Source organism: Carassius carassius, chromosome 22 (genome assembly GCF_963082965.1).
Source record: "Carassius carassius chromosome 22, fCarCar2.1, whole genome shotgun sequence".
Taxonomy (NCBI): domain Eukaryota; kingdom Metazoa; phylum Chordata; class Actinopteri; order Cypriniformes; family Cyprinidae; genus Carassius; species Carassius carassius.
In genome coordinates, this window is record NC_081776.1 from 11,617,721 (window position 1) to 11,637,620 (window position 19,900).

At 42.7% G+C, this 19,900-nt stretch overlaps 1 protein-coding gene across 6 annotated transcripts in view; it reads right to left on the reverse strand.

Annotated features, from left to right (window-relative positions):
• The window catches only part of LOC132098956 (ankyrin repeat and sterile alpha motif domain-containing protein 1B-like), a 173,137-nt gene that overhangs the window by 100,289 nt on the left and 52,948 nt on the right, over nucleotides 1–19,900 (reverse strand). For 5 of the 6 annotated variants that reach the window (XM_059505281.1, XM_059505276.1, XM_059505275.1 and 2 more), the window contains 6 exons: nucleotides 16,987–17,062; nucleotides 16,315–16,416; nucleotides 14,756–14,878; nucleotides 13,729–13,910; nucleotides 12,307–12,423; nucleotides 982–1,120 (listed from right to left, as the gene is read on the reverse strand). In XM_059505281.1, coding sequence (XP_059361264.1) covers nucleotides 982–1,120; nucleotides 12,307–12,423; nucleotides 13,729–13,910; nucleotides 14,756–14,878; nucleotides 16,315–16,416; nucleotides 16,987–17,062 — 739 coding nt within the window. Of the gene's footprint in view, nucleotides 1–981; nucleotides 1,121–12,306; nucleotides 12,424–13,728; nucleotides 13,911–14,755; nucleotides 14,879–16,314; nucleotides 16,417–16,986; nucleotides 17,063–19,199; nucleotides 19,378–19,900 lie in introns of those variants that run through there. The other variant, XM_059505280.1, reaches the window with a different exon arrangement.

Sequence of the window (19,900 nt, forward strand, 5' to 3'; positions counted from 1 at the left end):
ACAGGACCTTTTAAAAAATCCCGGTAAATTTGTTCTGGCAATCATATCATTCTTATGGAGATGACATGATTACTCTGAGCTGTTTACAAAGCTCAACTGCTTTATAATTAGCTTTTCTATGTAAATATGTGCTAGATGGACAGCTTTTTGTCGCGCTTCTCCATTCATCAGGGATGCGATTCTGCAATTGGATACTATTATGCGCATCTCGTGTTAATCAGAGCAAAACATTCTGATTGGCTAGCAATGTTAGTTTGGTTGAGAGTAAAAGCTGCTTTATTTTTTTCCGCAGCCAAACGCTGCACACTGGAAATCCGGCATGGTGGCAGAGGACTTTAAACCCTGTCTTCAGGATTAATAGAAACTGCCGTTTTAGAGCTGGCTGGAGCTACACATGATAATATAATATAATATAATATAATATAATATAATATAATATAATATAATATAATATAATATAATATAATATAATATAATATAATATAATATATACATATTTAGACTAGGGATGCAATGATACTATTTTTTCAGAACTGATCCGATCCGATACTGAAAATTCTGAGTATCAGTATTAATCTGTACCTCACATGGAACTATGGAACAGCTTCAGAACACTTAAAAATATATTTACAAAATCCTTTTGATTCTTTATATTGTTTTGTGGCTGTCGTGGAGCTCAACAATAACACAGAATAGTACACGCACAATATCGGATTTCGATCGGTCTCATATGAACGATACCCGATAAAGTCCTTCCCATTTTTTCCTACTGAATATTTTGTTAGGCATGGAAATAAATATCATATCATATTATTGAATACAAATGTATTGCTAATGACGTTTTATATTTACTGAATGGTGCTGAATTTACAGATTTTTTTTATATCCGCTACATATTGTTTTTTGTTGTATTTGAGTTTAATTTAGCTTTCATTTGTTTTTACAGATTTTATAAGTTTTAAATGATTTGAAGTTACTAACCGCTGTTGTGGAGGTGGATGTCCAGAGAGCAGGGTTTGCATGTGACAGCTGTAGCCACTGACTCGTAAGGGTTGTCCTCATCTTCTGGTAAAAACACATCCAGTGATGGAGAATGAGCAATTTCAGCACATCGCTTGTCCTGCACACAAACAACATAACACAAATCAGAGTCTTTAGACAGACTGATAAACAAAAGATAGATAGATAGATAGATCCATTGATCTATCTATCTATCTATCTATCTAGATAGATAGATAGATAGATCCATTGATCCATGCAGAAGACATCCATTATGAAATGGTGATTTTTATGAGTGGTTACCAGGGTGTTCTCTGAGGTTATTTCTTACAACATTTTTTTTTCTGAAGAAATTGTGAGTGGTGCTTGCAAAGGTCGTTTCCATGATGTGAGGGTATTGTGAGTGGTTGATTACAGGCTAAAATAAAAAATTCCACCCACAAGAAGGAAGTTACATGCTGAAGTTTATAACTCAGGAATGTTCCTTCAGATCTTTATCTCATCTTTCATTGCCCCCGTCCATATGATCTAATGATCGTTTTACCCCCTCTCTTCATATGAGCCACACTCAATAGAGCTCCAGTCTGAAAGAACAGAGGCCCTTCCAGAGAGCAACCCAGAGAAATCAACAGACAGAATAATAGAGAGTTGAGAAAGAGAGAAAGACAGAGAGAGATCAAAGCCATGTTCATAAGAACCTACTTTTGGACTTTATCAGTCTTTGTTAGTTTAAGTAGCGTGGCGGGGCACGACAGAGGAGTCGGGCACACGCCGAGGAAAATACTTCGAGAGCAGGAAGGAGGGGAAAAGGGCGGGCTTTGAATCAGTGGTTTCCTGTGTTGTACGCTAGCATACACACGCTTAGACAGGAAAGTACACACTGGCCAAATAGAACTGTCACAGTCTTCTGTCTTTCTGTCACTGTCTTCTGTGAGTGTTGTGTTTGTTTGGTGCTATGTGCTTGTGTCCTGTCTCTTTTCTTACCCTGCCTATCTTGTTACCTCATCATTGTTTGAGTTGCTACACCTGTGTTTCTCCCTTGCTCCCGGACTCATTTACCTTCACTCTGCACACCTGTCTCTCAATCAAGCTGTTGCTCATTGTCATGGACTATATATTCTCATCTCACACACCACTCTGTCTGGCTGTATTGTATGTTAATCGTGTTTTACATTTTGGCTGCTTCTGATTCTGCTCGTCCTTGTTATCTGTTCTGTTTTTGCCTTTTGTTTAAGTTTTATTAAAGTATAACTTCCCTGCATTTGGACCCAGACACTGTTCTTTCTTTGCCAGCCCGTGACAAGAACAAGAAAAAAAATGACAGCAAACTTGTTGATAATTCTCCAGTTATACTGCTGGTGAAATAATATGACTATGAAATGATTGCTGCTAACATACCCCTTAATGCAGAAGACAACTTTTAGCATTGAATTGGATTAATTGAAAAATTAAATAAATAATTATTAAACAATTATTTAATAAACAACCAACCAAGTAATAAATAAATACATTAATTCATAAAAATATTATAAATAACAAGAATGCTGATAATAGCAATAATATAGTTACCTTAATAAAATATTATAAAATTTTACAATTTACATTTTTTTACATATTTGAAAAAAAAATCATATTTCAAACAATAATACTATTTGTCAATAAAAGTTTTGTCAGATTTATACCTCTTCTACAGACAACTTATTCATACACACACAAAGCATAGATTCCACACTTATGATAAAATAGATCACTACCTGTTTATCTCTTGCAGATCCTAATTTCTTCACAGTGACTGTAAAAATTTCAACTCTTCGCCGTACAAACAAAATCACCCTGTTGCGCCTGACTGTTCGAGGACACTACAGCTCTTGTTCCGTTTCTCTGCCTCTCTCTGACAGCAGAGACAAGAACTTAATTTTTTTTCTCTGAAAAGGAAGACTACAAAACAAACAGAAGCGGTTCAGGACAGTAATTAGCGTGCTGATGCAGGGCTGCAGTTGCTGCACTCGGATCCAAATAGGAAATCTGCCTGGACGGCCCTCAATCACGTCTGCAATCTCCAGCTGCACATGTGACTGGGGCCTGACGGACTTTACAGCTGGCTCAACTCCTTCCTCCCTTTCTCATTTTCTTCTTTAATCAGCTCTTTTTGATTTATTCGCTTTGGTTTTCTTCACATTTATCCAGCGTTTTGTCACTGCTGTTTCTCAGTTGATACAGTATCTGATCTGAATGGCCACTTGTCATTTCCTGTGCTTTTCTAATCTGAGCTCTGCATATTTTGGAGGAGGACCCCACAGCATAAAAGGCCCTCAGAGACCTCCTCAGAACAGATAGAGAGATTGATATAAAGTGAGAGAGGGAAGATAAGTTTGGTCATGTGCTTTAGAGGAGGGCTTTGCAAGCAGAGATGGTACCATTGGGGGGGAAGGAAATCACAAAAGTTCACTGATACAGACAAGTCTCCTGTTTACACAATTTTGTTGCAATATGCTTCAAAGCGAGGCTTTATTATAAACCGAACAAAAAATAAGGGGGGAAACAAAGGAACTACGAATAAATAACATCAGCAAGATAAAGTAGCCTGTTCGAGACCATTTTCTCATTAAAAGACTTCCAGCCAAAATAATCTCACTCTACCTGATATATAACAGTGCAAGTGATGATAGAAAGAGAGAGAAAACAGAGCTAGTAAAAAATTGAAGTTTCTGACTTCTGACTACTGTTGTTCCATTCTCGTATTAAACACCTTAACACACTGAGCACCTGCTTCTGATGTAATGAACTCTCTCACAGTTTCCCTCAGCACACTGGCTCAATCTGCAGGTCAAATGAACCTTCAGCCACTCCTTTTAATGATGATAAGCCTGAGAATATTAACCAGCTTTTATATAAAACAGCATTTCACAATAAAAAATAAATCAGTCATCGCTTGAAGAAATCCCCAGTATATTTGTGGCTGACTATTATATTGCAGCATCCTACATTAGCCAGTCTCTTTGTAAAACACTACTTGTCACAAGATCCGTCAAAACGGCAAGACCAATCATTATTTTGTTTTTGTTATATTGTTTTTGTTGTTTCAAACAATGTTTTGAGTCCTAAAGTTATGACAATAAATGATACAAAAAAAAAAATATTTTGGGCTTTCTAGCAGACTCTATTAAACCACTTAAGTATTACAGTTCCCTTTCAGTCAGTCACGTTCTACAGAAAGAGACAAATGGGGATCTCGCCCGAGAGCCCAATCACCTTCGAGTGGTTACAAAACGAGCCAATGGTACCTTGGTCTGCGGAATTGGCATCACGAGCTCGGCTCCTCACATTCAAGTAAGTAAGCGCTTGCTGCACCATTCCACTACACAGACTGGATACATGCGCTATTCCCCTTAGGTGAGTTCCTCAGTTCAGAACCCTGGGTTCCTCCAGCACTGTTGATGTCCAGCACTTTCGTACATGCCCTTTGGTCAGCCCTGTGTGGGAATAGGTGCCTCCATGTGTTGTGATTCCCCTTTCTGGGCAATCCCACATGTGTATGTCCACAGTAAGTCTCTTCGCAGCATGCCCTTGGCAAGCCCCTTGCCAGCTCTGTCATTGAAACTTCCACCCTGTGGGCTGGTCACCTCAGAGTTTATGTGTATCACCACCTTGGTTGATACCTGCCTTTGTTAGTCCTCCTACGAGCAGGCAGCCTGCTAGCATAAGTCCAGCTGGAATATGCTACCCAGTGTATTCTCTGTTAGCTATAGGTCCTCATTCGTGCTGGCCTCACGACAGGGTGCTATCACTCATACGGGTCACTGGAAGACAGTCATGTGGTGTTTTGTAAGGGACCCTATTCGTCAGTCTCTTTGTGACGTAACGTACATAGAACGTAACCGACTGAAAGGGAACATCTCAGTTACGTATGTAACCCTCGTTCCCTGAAGGAGGGAACGGAGATGTTACGTCCCCTTGCCACATCGCTGTTCCGCTGAACGGCCGGGTCACTGGCTTGGCTCCTCAGCGAAGACTTGAATGCGAGATATGAGACTGGCTCGTTTTGTAACCACTTGAAGGTGATTGGGCTCTCGGCGAGATCCCCTCAGTCCCTTTCTGACGTAACATCTCCGTTCCCTCCTTCAGGGAATAAGGGTTACATATGTAACTGAGATGTTTTCTTTCACGTAATGAAATGTTTCCTATTGAAACAGGAAATTGTGGCAAGACATAATTGAATGGATTAAAAACAGCCAATGAGATTTAGGTACATTAATTGCATTAATTTTGAACTTTTAAAAGAAAACGTCTCGGTTACGTATGGTAACCCTCGTTCCCTTAAGGAGGGAACGGAGACGCCACGTCGGTGACCGACGAATATGGGATATTGCTTCGATAGACCAATCTACTTCGAGTGTAAACTAAACGAGCCAATGCACATTGGCATGCAATTATTGCATCCAGCTGCCGCTGATCACTGCGTGAGTATAAGAGGGCAGCAGGTGCAATGCATACCAGTTTTTCGCTGAGGAGCCGAGCCGGGACCCGGCAGCTCAGCAGCGGTACAGCAACCATGGCGACGGGACGTGGCGTCTCCGATCCCTCCTTCAGGGAACGAGGGTTACCATACGTAACCGAGACGTTCCCTTTCAGTCGGTCACTCTCGACGCCACGTCGGTGACCGACGAATATGGGATCCCTATCAAAGCGCCATGGGTGCTGCCCCTTCCAGTGCCCTGTGCGAGCCGCCTTCGCCCCTATTAGGTGTAGGCCGGGGCTCTGAACAAGTAGTATGAACCGGTCCGCTTGGAGCCGGGACGCTGCGGAAGCCCCATCCTTCCTGAAGGAGGTCTCGGAGGCAAATACACATATAGCATCCGTTTAGGAGTATACGGAGAAATTTGAGGTGATTAGAACCCTCTTGGGAAGGCAGAAGTCTGCCGGGGAAACACGGGCTCTAAGGCTATACCGTGGACTATACACATATGAGTACCGCTTAGGTCTCAATATGGAACCCACCCTTCCATGGTTCTCACAGATTCATCATGAAGGTCTGGCGCCGGACGTTCCGCTGCGTCCAGCTGCTTAGGGTGATGGAGGATCTCAACAGGGTCTACAATACGGACACTCTGGAGCGGTTTAAGCAAGCCGACACTAACCGGGGCCTCTCAGTGCCACTACCCGTTTGCAAACAGCAAACAGGTCTACCTGAGCGGCTCCGAACCATCTCCAAATCAGCTGGACCGTCAGGGGATGGAGTCGCCATCCTCCCGGGAGCATTGCTCGAGACAGCTCGTCGGCTGTACGACTGAGCAGGCCTGGAATGTGAACGGCACGAAGTGACCTCAGAACCTTCTGACTCCAAAGGAGGAGGTGGCGAGCGAGTTGCGACATGCGACGGAAGTGCAGACCACCTTGTCGGTTGATGTACGCAATGGTCGCAGTGTTGTCCGTTCGGACCAGCACATGCTTGCCTCACAAGAGACCTTTGAGACGGTTCAAGGCAAGGTGTACTGCTAGCAACTCTAGGCAATTGACGTGCCACTGCAGCTGCGGGCCCGTCCAAACCCCTGAGACTGCATGCCCGTTGTATGTGGCCCCCCAGTCGGTGGTGGAGGCATCCGTGTAAACCACAGCATGCCTGGAGATCTGCTTTAGGGGCACCCCTGCCCAGAGAAATGCAAGATCTGACCATGGAGAGAGGGTTTGGCGACAGGCCGGTGTAACTTGGACCCGGTGAGTGCCGCGCTTCCACGCCCACCTCAGGACTCGGCCATAAAGCCAGTGCTGGAGCGGTCTCATATGTAATAGGCTGAGCGGTGTAAGTGCCGCCACGGCCGCCATATGCCCCAGGAGCCTCTGAAAGAGTTTCAGTGGGACCGCTGCGACCGCGCACGTTCCTCTGTGAGGCGTGCTGTCTGTTCGACCGAATCCAACTCCATATCGAGAAAAGAGATCCTCCACGGGAGTTTGCTCTTTTCCGAGCTGACCTGAAGGCCCAACAGGCTCAGGTGCCGGAGCACCACATCCCTGTGCTCGCACAACTGATCTCAATACTGTGCTAGTATCAGCCAATCGTCTAAGTAGTCGAGAATGCGAACACCCTGCTCTCTGAGAGGAACGAGAACTGCCTCCGTGACTTTCGTAAAGACACGGGGAGACCGGGACAGCCTGCAGGGCAGGACCTTGTACTGATATGCCAGTCCTTCGAACGCAAACCGCAGAAAAGGTCTGTGGCGCGGAAGGACGGTCAAATGAAAGTACACGTCCTTCAGGTCGATCGCTGCAAACCAATCTTGGGGACGGACGCACCCGAAAATGCGTTTCTGTGTCAACATTTTGAATGGTAGCCGATCGAGGGCCCGATTCAAAACTCGCAGATCCAAGATCGGTCGTAACCCACCGCCTATCTTGGGTACAATGAAGAACGGGCTGTAAAACCCCATCCTCATATCGGCTGGAGGGACCGGCTCTATTGCGTCCCTCGCCAGTAGGACTGCGATCCCTTCCCGCAGGACAGGGGCATCGGACGCTTTCACTGTAGTGGAGCGGACACCGCAGAGCTTGGGGGGGGAGCCGGGCGATCTGAATCGCATAGCCGAGGCTGATGGTTCGCAGAAGCCAGCGAGACGGGCTGGGTAGCGCTGACCAGGCGCTTAAAAACCGTACAAGCGGGACCAGCGGAACCACAGCCGTACCCGCAGTGGGGCAGCGAGGCGGAACACAGGGACCCAACTCGGGCGGATTGTGAGCAGGCCGGAGTGTGGTGCGAGTGTGGGGTGCAGGGCTCACCTGGTTCCACGGGTTGGCAGAGGGTGCGTGAGTAGGGCCTTTGTTGACGCTCTCGAACCGCCCGCTGCTGCCATCTGGCGAAGGAGGAGGATGAGTGAGGTCCGGAGCTTGGCCGTCCGCAACTCTCCGTGCCCTCCTGGGACCCAGAGAGGAAGAAAACTGCTCTCCTGTCGAGATTTCCAGATTCTCCGTCTGGCCCTCCTCCAGGGGAGGGAGAGGTGCCTTCACCATCCCCCAGAAAGCAGCTACCTCTCTCCGGGTCACCCGTCCCGGGGCCTCTTGCTCTTCTGCTCACCACCAAGTTTGACGGGGGCCGGGACGGGAGGGGCAGCCTGCCTGCGCCCAGCTCCACGGCACCACTTGGAGGCTGCTGCAGATGCGGCGCGTGAGCGGGGGCGGATGCAGGGGGCTGCCCTTGGCGACGAGCAGGCTGGGGCACTGCGGTCGGCGGACGGGAGGAGGCAGCAGGTGCCCGCCGGGGCAGGATGTGTCGTATCGCCTCAGTCTGCTTCCGGGCAGCCGAGACTTGCTGGGCCAAGTTCTCGACTGCGTCGCCAAAGAGGCCGGACCTTGTTGGTGTCCCTCATGTCTGCCAGACCCAGCCAGAGATGGCGCTCCTGGACCACTAATGTGGACATCGCACGACCCAGGGAACTCGCGGTGACCTTCGTCGCTCGGAGCGCGAGGTCAGTGGCGGTTCGGAGCTCCTTTAGAACTTCCGGGTCATGACCACCCTCGTGCAGGTCCTTCAGTGCCTTAGCCTGGTGCACCTGCAGTAACGCCATGGCGTGTAAGGCGGAAGCAGCTTCCCCGCAAGCCGTATAGCCACTGCCGGTCAGACCAGACGAGTGCCTACAGGCCCGGGAAGGAAGCACCGGGTCTCCACGCCAGGAGGAGGCGGACTTAGGACACAATTGCATCGCTACCGCCCGCTCCACCGACGGGATTCCCGAATACCCCTTCGCTGCACCGCCATCGAGGGTGGTGAGGGAGGAGGAGCCCACCGGCCGGTTTCTGGCAGTAAAAGGTGCCATCCACGACCTGGTGAGCTCGTCATGCACTTCCGGAAAGAAAGGCACTGGGGTGGGGCGCTGAGAACCAGCGCGCGCCACCCCGAGAAACCAATCATCCAGCCGCGAGGGCTCGGGACGTGGTGGAGGATTCCACTCGAGCCCTACCCTCTCGGCGGCCCGGCAAAGCATAGCTGACATTTCGGGGTCCGACTCAGGCCTTGCCACCGTCCCAGAGGGCGGCAGCGCAGCCGAATCTTCGTCCGACAGCTCTCCCTCCGATGCTGAGATCGACATCCGGTCGGGGGGAGGCCACTGGTACGCTCGCTGTAGAGGGCCCAGTGCGTTCCGTGGGTTGCTCCACTGGATCGGAGGTGCAAGAGGAGTGGTGGGCCCCAGAGGGTTGGTTCCCTGCGGGGTTTGCCACCACTGTGACCCTCAAACCATCCGCGCTACTGCCGGAAGTGGTTCTCGTCTGTCATAAGTGGTTATACTCACGCAGTGATCAGCGGCAGCTGGATGCAATAATTGCATGCCAATGTGCATTGGCTCGTTTAGTTTACACTCGAAGTAGATTGGTCTATCGAAGCGATATCCCATATTCGTCGGTCACCGACGTGGCGTCGAGAGTGACCGACTGAAAGGGAACGAACATTTAAGCTAAATTTTCGATTTCAAAAGTATATATTGGATTCAATTTAGCTTTTAACCTATATTTAGTGTCTTATTAATTAATTTGGATAAAATGATCAACAAAATAACTAAAATACACAATGTTTTCTAGACTAGAGGCGGAGCATTCTTATTTTAGAAAGCCTCTTATTGCACGAAAATCTGTTTAGTGCAGGATGAGTCATCAGTAGTTTCATTCTGTTTTCCTAAAAAAAAAACTGCCATTAATTTTGAACTTTTTGAAAGAATAAACTAAAAAAATGAATAAAAAACGAGAGTGATGAGAAAGTGACAGATAATCTAAAAAAAAAGCAAGAGCAGAAGGAAAAAACTAAGCTGGTTAATCACACACACTCACAAAGGGCCAGAAGGGAGACCAGAGGCATTTTGAGATTTGAGTCCTCATGAGAACTTTCTTACACAGGACAGCCTGCGAGAAGTTAGCATTCATTAGCTGCCCTAATTATCTCTCAGCACCTAGGAGGAAGCGCAGAAACCTTCTCGTTAGATGAAGCCACTGCTGGGATTCTGAGATTTTGAGTAACGGATATACAAAAGAGATTATGTCACTCTGTGGGAAAGGAGGAGGAGGAGGATGAAGACTAAAACAAATATGACAGAGGAAGCATTTAATGCAATCACTCGAGGGAGCCCGCTGCTTTGGAATAACTATAGCCACAGCTTTCCCTCATATTATCACAATGCAACAAAAACGCTTAACAACAATGATTTCCAACATGGAGATTCAGAAATGACATCAAAGCTCACCAAGAACAGCGGAAACAACCATGGTGGTCGTTCACACAATTTTAATGCCACACAAAATAGGTTTCAAGAGCACAACAGCACAAACAAAAGCATTTTATTGTGCTTGTCGCTTGGTGGTAAATAAATTACTGAAATCACTAACAACAACTTATATTTATTTTATAACTCATCCATTAATAAGGCTGTTTATTTATATGCAGTATAAACTATCCTCACTTCATCCCCTGCATTTGGCTCTAAACGGATCATAAAATATAAGCAGCCATTTAGAATTCTTGTCCCAGCACTGTTTTCAGAGTGATCTATTAAACACCGCAAGCGGCGACACGGCTCATCTCCTAAATCACACTGGGCAGTCAGTGAGACAAACCCACACACACTCACACACATGCATATAAAGCCATTCTGTTCAATGAAAATGGACAATACACATGAAAAACTTTTTTAGCATTTAAGTAGCCATTTTTTATATCAATCAGACCTAAACAATTAAGAGTAAAAGTTACTAACTACATAACGAATGAATTCAAGAATTTGATCACCATTGCCTTTTTTTACAGTCATATATCTATGCATAAAGAGTCAATACGTGCCATAGCACTTATACCTGTATATATTGTAGAGCATTTTTTGGTCATTTACAATTCAATAACATGGAAGTCCCACTCCCAACCTAAAACAGCTCTTTTCCAGGGTGCTAAAACAATCCAAAAGTGTCTCTGCAGAATGTTTGTTTGTAAGCAGGTATTTAATCTGCAGAGAAAACCATTTCAAAGAAGATGCTGCTGATGGAAGTGCTTACTCTGATCTGGAATCACAAGACGTTTTCTGCATAAATATTAAAAGCATGTTTGCTGACTGCAGCATGGGGGGGGGGGGGGGGGCTGTGCAAACTGAAGAAAACAAAAACAAATGCGCAGGCCTCAATTTTACATATGCAAACACATGACGTAAAAGGAAAAGACGAATGGTGAAAACAAGACTGGATAGAAAAATAAAAAAGGGAGGCAGAGGAATGCCGGAGAACAGCTTGAATGAGAAAGCAGAGGCCGATAGCCAGTCTCTCTCTCCCCTCCCTCTATCTCTGGATGTTTTCTCTGGATGTTATTGCGCAGTGCTGTGACGCACCTGTTTTGATGGAGACTCAGATCTGTCAATTGGAAAGTGGGAGGATATCCCACACCTTGCACTTTATGAATTCTGTGTCTCCTAGCAACTATGAGAACCCCTCAGAATCCGTGTGCATCTCTCTCCCTGCGGAGGAGAGCCAGTGACGGAGTTCAGGATTGGTTTGCGGGTGCAGAAGTATGACTCGCAGTCCAAAGCAACCCCAACTCTTGCTGGAGCTGGAGTCTTCCCTCCCCCAGCCTGCTGGTGCTTTCTTTCACTATGCCTGTTTCCATGGTAGCGGGAGGAGGTCTCCTCACATGGCGCAGGTGGGCGGATCAGCGTGTGACACGATTACACTTCCTGTGGGATAATCAGACTTCCTGTCTGAGGGACGGGAATCCCTCTTGCTCATTCTGGCTTTATGAAAGCCTTCTAAACCCTCAATCCAACTAGTAACATTTTCTTATCCATCTTTCAACCACATTTAGAATTAAAGATAAAAAAATTTTTTTTTAGATGCCCAGGAAGTCTTAAGCGGTTAATTGGCTAAAGTTTCTATAGCAACATGACACTTCATACAACATATGTACCAGTTTTATTTTGAATCTTGCTGTGGGAATGAATACAAATATTAAAATCAACATATTTAAAAAGCTTTGAAGAGTGAAATAATAGAAAGAGGATGCCATCAAATCAACACTTTGTTGCAAAATATTTTAAAATAAAACAGAAATACAGAAATTTAGTTTGCATCAAAAAGTACGCAATTATATTGTGAAAGTATTCATTACCAAAAATTAAATGTTTTATTATTTTAATATGAAATATTATATTATTATAGAAACATGTTATGTTAATTGACTGGTTTCTGTATATATATATATTTTTACATTTTAATATCTTTTACAAATTCGTGATCCACTAAGGGTCCATTGCTGCATTATTTATTTCATGGGAAGTGTGAGTGTGTATGTACCTGAGAAAAGCCCAGGTTTCTGCAGCCGTTGCAGGGAGTGAGCGCCTCCCACAGGCCTGATGGTCCACAACTCTTTTCCTCCTCTTCCATCGCCGGGGGCAAAGGGGGAGAGGGCCGCTACAGCCGGGTGGAGAGATATGCATACAGTAGTACACACATGTACAGATACAGATCTCAGCTCATGCCAACATGACACAAGCTTAGGATAAGTCAGAAACTGCATAAGGGGGAAGAGACAGACAACTCTAAGAGAAATAAGTTCAAGAGTTCTTAACGCTTACGTTCTTTTTCAAAGATGCTTTAAGACAAGCCTCCAAGATCAGCATAGCAACCATAATGCTGCTGTACACAGGGAAGGAGACCAGATGCCCAATTTTTTTAATGGATGCCAATGGAGAAGTTGTTTAGGGGGGAAGGGAGTGTGTCTGTGACATTTCAGAGGAATTGTAACATGATTCATGGTTTAAATATGTGAGAATAATAGTCTGACTCTCAATGACCCATTCAATCTGACTCTTTTACTGAAAAAGATTCCAGAACTCAATATAGAAACACATTCCTAGTGTTAAGCCACAAAAACTTTATTTGACCATATCCAAGTATCATATATAAACATGACGTCTATTTTTTTTTATGATACCAGTATGTTTAAAAAAATGATTGTTTGCTGCAAGTATGCAGGGGGAAAAATGTCAATGTTAATTAGATAATGCGGTAATTGTTCCCAGAATCCTTTTATAGACTTTGCAAACAACTCTAATCCCTTAAGTGAAGATTTAGTTGTTTTTGACGTGACTGGAATCAACTCGGAAGGGTGTTTGTGTGCATTGTGTCTTTGCTTGTTTCTCTGGGCTCTGCAGACTTTGATTGATTGACCTGACTCCACGTTTAATTGTATTGATCAGAGAAGCGCAGTGGAGCAAACCGTGATCCAGTGGTCACTGTGACAGCTAGACCATGACACACTTTCAGCAAATGACCATTCCGTGACACACTTTCCTAATGCGTTCTGTCCCTTACATAAGGTTAAATTCACTCCCTAAGCCAGCAATGTGATGAAGCCACAGCAAATATATGATTCTGTTTGAGTTTAATAACATCAGTGATTAAATCGGGGGCCTTTTTAGCACTATAGATATGTATTTATGAGATTATATAAATTGAAGGGATACCCAACAATGCACACAGTGTTTAGTTCTGCCCTCTGTTGGCCATAGTGAGGTGCTGCATCAACAGAGATCATTATTCAAAGCTTATTAGGACATCTTATTATTAATAGTCTGATGTCATTGATTTCATTTTCTTGAAAAACAATTTTTTAAAAATATATTTTAACTGCATATTTTAACTATATTTCATTTACTGCATAAAAATCAGCAAAAAAGCCATTTTCTCTACTCTTATTTTCTTCCTAAAGCACACCTTGTTTATTCGAGTGAGAGTGCCGTTGCGTTCTTCGTCAGACAGCCGCCCACTGCTGAAGCTTTCCATGGACTGAGAGTGAGAAGAGATGGTCTGACACAGCTCCTCGAAGGAGCAATCCTTATCACGGCAGATCTTTATTTCATTCAGCAACTTGGACAACTCCCCTGTTACTGCATCATCTACAAAGGAACGAAGAAAGAATAATGAGTTTCTGTTAAAACATAAAAAGAGCTGAAAAATTAATGAAAAATTCCCCTTCTTAATGGATAGCAGTCTTAGCCATCTTAGCCTGCCACAGTATGAAAACATTTATTTAAATAAATGTTTTTTTAATGTAACATTCATCACAAAATCTGTCTCATTTATTTTTATTCTGTATTTCAATATTTAATCTGGGACAAATGCTTGTTTTCTGGCATGGGTTCAGTTTGCTGATGTGTACTAACAGACTATATCAGATTCACCTGTGATCATTACCAGAATGCTGCCCAGCTGGAATGAAAGACGCATCCAGCCGTATTCAGACCACAAAATGACCAAATGAGACTGCGCTGCACTGCTACAATATGACCACTAGGAGCGCTGCTGACTGCACTTTCTTTATAATGCACACACACTAATCACAACTTCCACTCATTTATGTCACTATTTGTTTTCCTGTTAGGAGATTAGCAAAATACGTTTTTTTATTATTATTAAGAACATGATGATGACTAATCGATTAAGGGATTTATGTGTGCAAACACTGGATTAAACAGTAAAACCTTTGCTAGTGGAAGACAAAGCAGCAGACAATGCGCTGTATTACTATCACTTGACCACTGGGTGTCGTACTGCACACTAAAATACACGAAAAACATGTGAGAGAATGAAAAAGAGCATTTGGATGAGCCTGTTTACTTTTGAAAATGAATAAATACATTTAGGAGGTAAAATAGCATATATATATTCAATGCAATTATTCTGTGATGTTTTAATTTCATTGCATTAGAAAGTATTTTCATACAAATATATCTACACATACTTCTATGCCGTAGAGACGGGGAGGGCACAGGTGAGGGTATTGATGTGCGTGGTGTTGGTATTGGACGCTGATGGTCTAAATCTTCGTGAAAATTCTCTTTTTCACAATCCGACATCATATAATCTAGAGAGAGAGATCAATTAATTTACAGAACACAGGCATAAACATAAACCATAAACATACAACATTAACCCTATAAACCTACTGTATTTACAGTATTAAAGATTACTGCATTGCATTATTAGTATCATCGTACTAAGACATTTTATTGGGAGATATAGAGTGACAACTGATGTTCACTAATATTTCCATACATTTTATGTAAGTGTGCTATACCGGTAAAAATATCTCATTTATTTACATTACAAGCTATCAGAATTATTTTTGGCAAGTCTAACTTTTTGCAACTGCACCAAACTGCATATTTTTGCTCATATTTTTTAATTAAACTGAGTTGTTGTTTTATTCTTTCCTTAAGTATAAGCTCCATGTTCTCCTATATTATACTTAACGGGCCATAAAAGCCTGATGTATCAAATATGATGCTCAGCAAAAAACACATATGCAAACTTTCATGTTGTTTTTCAATTTAAAAATATAGATTTTTTTCCTGACCATTATTTCATCTGTCAGGTCTTATAGGGTTAAAGAAAAGCAGCTTAAGTTGATGAAAACCAAAAATGTGGCATCTGTAATTGCAGCTCTAAACAACTATAGGTATGCACAAGCCACATAGTAAACTTGTAAACAACAATAGTTTCTGAGTCCCGTCAAAGACTGTAGATTATAAAACCACAGCGAGCTTGAGTTTGACATTCTGGTTCATTGACCACACAGAGGCAGGGAGGAGAACAGTAACATTGCCACTGTCCTGTAGGATGAAAGGTGATTTAGACTTCACATGTGTCAAAAAGAGACATTTTCGAGCAGCAGCGAGTCCTCAACTACCAAGTCTGCATTTTACAACCCTCAGAAATGTATAACACTGGGCATGAAGTGGATGGAAAGAGAGCTAAATTAATTTCACTTCAAAACCAGATAACCACATCATATTCTTTTATGAGGGTGTGTTTTTGAAATCTGAAATGGATTCAAACACCCAACGTTTTGCTGTATGATAAACTCTGCTGGAATTAATGAGTTTAGTTGGATAAGTACATGAAGGAAGACAACAGACAAACTTTAAAATAATCCAAGATGTTACGATACTGAAAATGGCCCAGTGTAGTAATAATGTGTGTAACAAGGTAATAAACATGTAATAATTCCTTCACCTCAATTATACCTCATCAAGAAGTATTTTACATTGTTTTCTCTTTTGAGAATGTGAGGAAACATGGGTTTCTCTCAAACACTAAACCGGCATTGTTCTCAATCTTACACAAACTTCCTGAAACAAATTTGATCAATCCGCAAGCATCCGCCTTCTGATTTCCACCAAGAACACACTCCCTCATTAGCTTGTGCACGTGTGTGTGTGAGTGTCTTTGTTTGCATTTTAAGGGCTTTATTTGCTTTAAAAAAAGTTTACATGTGTGCGTGTCTAGGAAATACTTTACCTTGAATGAGAGAAGCGATTTGGTGTGATTTCTGAGATGGGTGTTCTCTTAGTACGTCTAGAGCACTTCTTCCTTGGTAATCTCTGATATTGGCATCAATTCCTGGGGGGGAAAAGTTTGTGATTTTAATTTTTAGATTTGCATTAATAAAAGGTTTTAATTTGCATCGTTTTTATTTTGTGTGATAGCTGCTTCTTGTCTAATTATATGGTTCAATTAGAACAATTAGAACATTCAGTATGGATAGAGATAAAATTCAGGTTTTTAATATTTATTTTTTTTCTGCACATTTAAAGCTGATATTTTAACAATAAAATCTCAAGTTTTTAAATAAAATGATCAAAAATTGTTTTTGTCTTCTGAAAATTATATAATTGAAGAATCAAGGCTGACTCCTTCCCATAAAACCCTCAGAAAAACATGAAAAAAAGACCAACACAAAACTAAACATTTTTTCCCAGAATAAAACTTTCCATAACAATCAAACAACAACTGAACAATCACATCGCCCTTTCCCTATGACAGGAAGTTCCCCGATCTCCAATTCCTGTTCCACAGCTGGAACTGACCGGGAAGCTGTTAGGTCACAGGTCACACATCTAGTTTAGACAAACCCTGGTCATGCAACATACCCATCCTAACACCACACACATACACTTCTGAAAGACATACCTGAGTCAAGCAGTAGCTGAACTACATCCATCTTTCCAAAGAGTGCGGCTTCATGGAGAGCGCTTCCTTTCTCTGTCTAGAGAAAGAGTGATTTTAAGTCAATATTTTAAGCTTTATGCCTCACATAAAGAAGTAAATGGCAGTTATACACTATGGCATCTTTACTACTGCTGCCCTCGCAGTCTATCAGCCGTCTACTGGGGCGACTGGCAGGGTATTTTATATCATGCTCGCTGTGAAGTACTTAACTACACCCAATTTAGCTCTGGAAACATTTATTCAGTGTACTACAATTAATGGCAATAGCACTGTGAATTTATTAGCCTGACTGATGGGAGGTTGAAAGAGGGAAAGAAACGGGCAAATGAGACCGAACGGCAGTTGAGAGAGATCGCGAGAGAGCTTCTTGCACAGCCGAGCATGGTCATTTTAATAGACCACCGGGAGACCGCACACGATACCCAATCAAACGGACCCCATCGGCCTTCATTAGTCAAGAGGCATGAGTACAGCGCCGGCACTTGTTCTTCTCCCTCAACTATTGGATCTGTGTGATGGTGCAATACACATTAAACAAGAACTAGGAACTTACTACTGTAATACATAATCCTACACACAAGTTTGAGACACTTGTTTTTGTCTGGCAGTGGTGCCAAAGCATTAATCTGGCTCCTGGACAACAGAGACTCTCCAGAGTCCAGACAGATCACGCTAAATGTATGTCTTTGTAACACTACCAGGCATTCTTGCATTCTGCATGTGATTTTTTAGTGTGCGCACACAATGAATTTCTCTCTTTTTCTTTTTGATCTTGAATGAAAATCTTTGGCTGCTGTATAGTTTCTTGGTTTCTCGCCAATGAGATTGTAGTTGCTTACGGATAAAATAAAATTGGGATGTCTGACAGATAGGAATGCACAAGATCTGCTTCAATCAGGTGAGAACACACATTTCTGAACTGGAACTACTGTTGGGGAGTTCTCATTGGTCAACAAATGTTTACACCAGAGAGTCCAGCTAAATATTTGTCTGGAAGATGGAGCTCTATTTTCACACCACCCTGCTATTTTTAATCTATCCATCCTGATGCATCATTCCCATTGAAAGGCACCCTAATAATGCCAGTCACAAACCAATGCAGGACCATGCCTCATTGTGGATAAGAAAACAAAACAACAGGTATTACACACCGGATGTGTCGCATTCAGTTGATTTTCATTCATTTGCATTCATTCTCCCCAAAACAGTGATTCTATTCGCCAAAGAGGCTAAAGTTCACTTTAAGAATGAAAAAAGGAATTATGAGTTTGAAAAAGAAAACAGACATTGTGTACACTAACAATGATTTAGGGCAAACATAATTGAATTTAATGGAAATTCAATTTGGTGGCACTCTGTGTCATAGCCCTTCGCCACAGTCTAATGCTGTCACTCATTGAAAAACAATGTTTGAATTTCAAAGATGCAGTGTTGCGCTTCTTGTCTGGTGTACAATCCCCTTAAGAGTTGTTCACACAGAACGTGTTTTTGCATTTCACTGCACCGTTTCGTCATTATTTTTCTATGTAAACGTACTCGATGGATGTCTTCGACCATTTCACTTGTATCTTGTGTTTTTTGCAGCATCTGGAGGATGACAAAGTGTTCTAAAAATGCTCTACTTAAAATAAAGAAGTTAACATTTTTAAAAGACCTTGCATTATTTTAACCAGAGTCACATCATGTACTTAAATGCAAAATCTCATTCTGTGTGTACGGTCATTAGAAGATAAAAGCATTTCAAAAGTTCTGTTTCATTCAGTTGCAGTCAGTCGTACTGTTCTCGAACACAAGAACGCATCCTGTGAACACCAAGCAAGTCTGACATTTCTTAGAGAAAAGTGGAAAACAATAAACTAAGGCAAACATGGGGTTGAGTAAAAGAAAACAATGAGTGTACAGTCAGTGATTGTATACTGTCAGACTATACATTAAGAATCATTTTTGTACTGTATTAACCCATGTGGGGTAATATTAGTATCTTAGGTACTAATATGCATTGTTTACGGGTTAATACGGCTCAAAGTTGTATATGTGAGGCTACTAAAGGAAGCTAAAGGTATTTTTATGTACTCTCAAGCTTGATATTAAGTATACAAAATTGAAGCCTTACATAAAGTTACACCTATAAAATACTTGCAAAATGAGATCTGATATCCTCTGTGTTTACTTACACAGAGAAAACACACCCTTTAAGACCAAACATAGCTGCAGGTAAGACATTCATCCTTCAGACTGAGGTTAAACTCCAGTCCAGATCACTGAATAGTCCAGAATGACTAAAAAGACTTAATCCTGCAAGAACGTGGTGAAGACTGAAGAGCACACTGTTCTCCTGATATGCTGAACTCAGAATTCTGTACAGTTCGGGATGAGCAGTGAGTGCGCCCACAGCGGGACGGGAAGTGGGACCCCCTCCTCTGGATGAGGACCACTTCCTGTCAAGTTTCCCATGGTGATTAGCTATTGATGTCACTAGGAGGAGGAAATCGATTCACTCTCACTGTGCTTCCAGGAATTGAGAAGCGGAGACATTTCAGTGGTCCAAAATATATCATATCATAACTGCATAATAAATCTAAATAAACATATTCTTCATCATTCACAATGGACAGAGTGACTGGTTAGGACACTTGTAACTATACATGTGTTCAAATAATACTGGAACTCTCCTAGAGACAGAGAGAAAAAGAGGATGGAGAATCCATGCTTTAGATCAAAGCTTCCTCTGATCATTCTCCCCCTTACACACAGAAGCATTCAAACACAGGCAATCCTCCAGCATTCCATCACATACACACACATGCACACAATGCCTCAAAAGACAATTTCCATACAAACAGCTTTATAGCCTGACATTTAAGACAAACACATC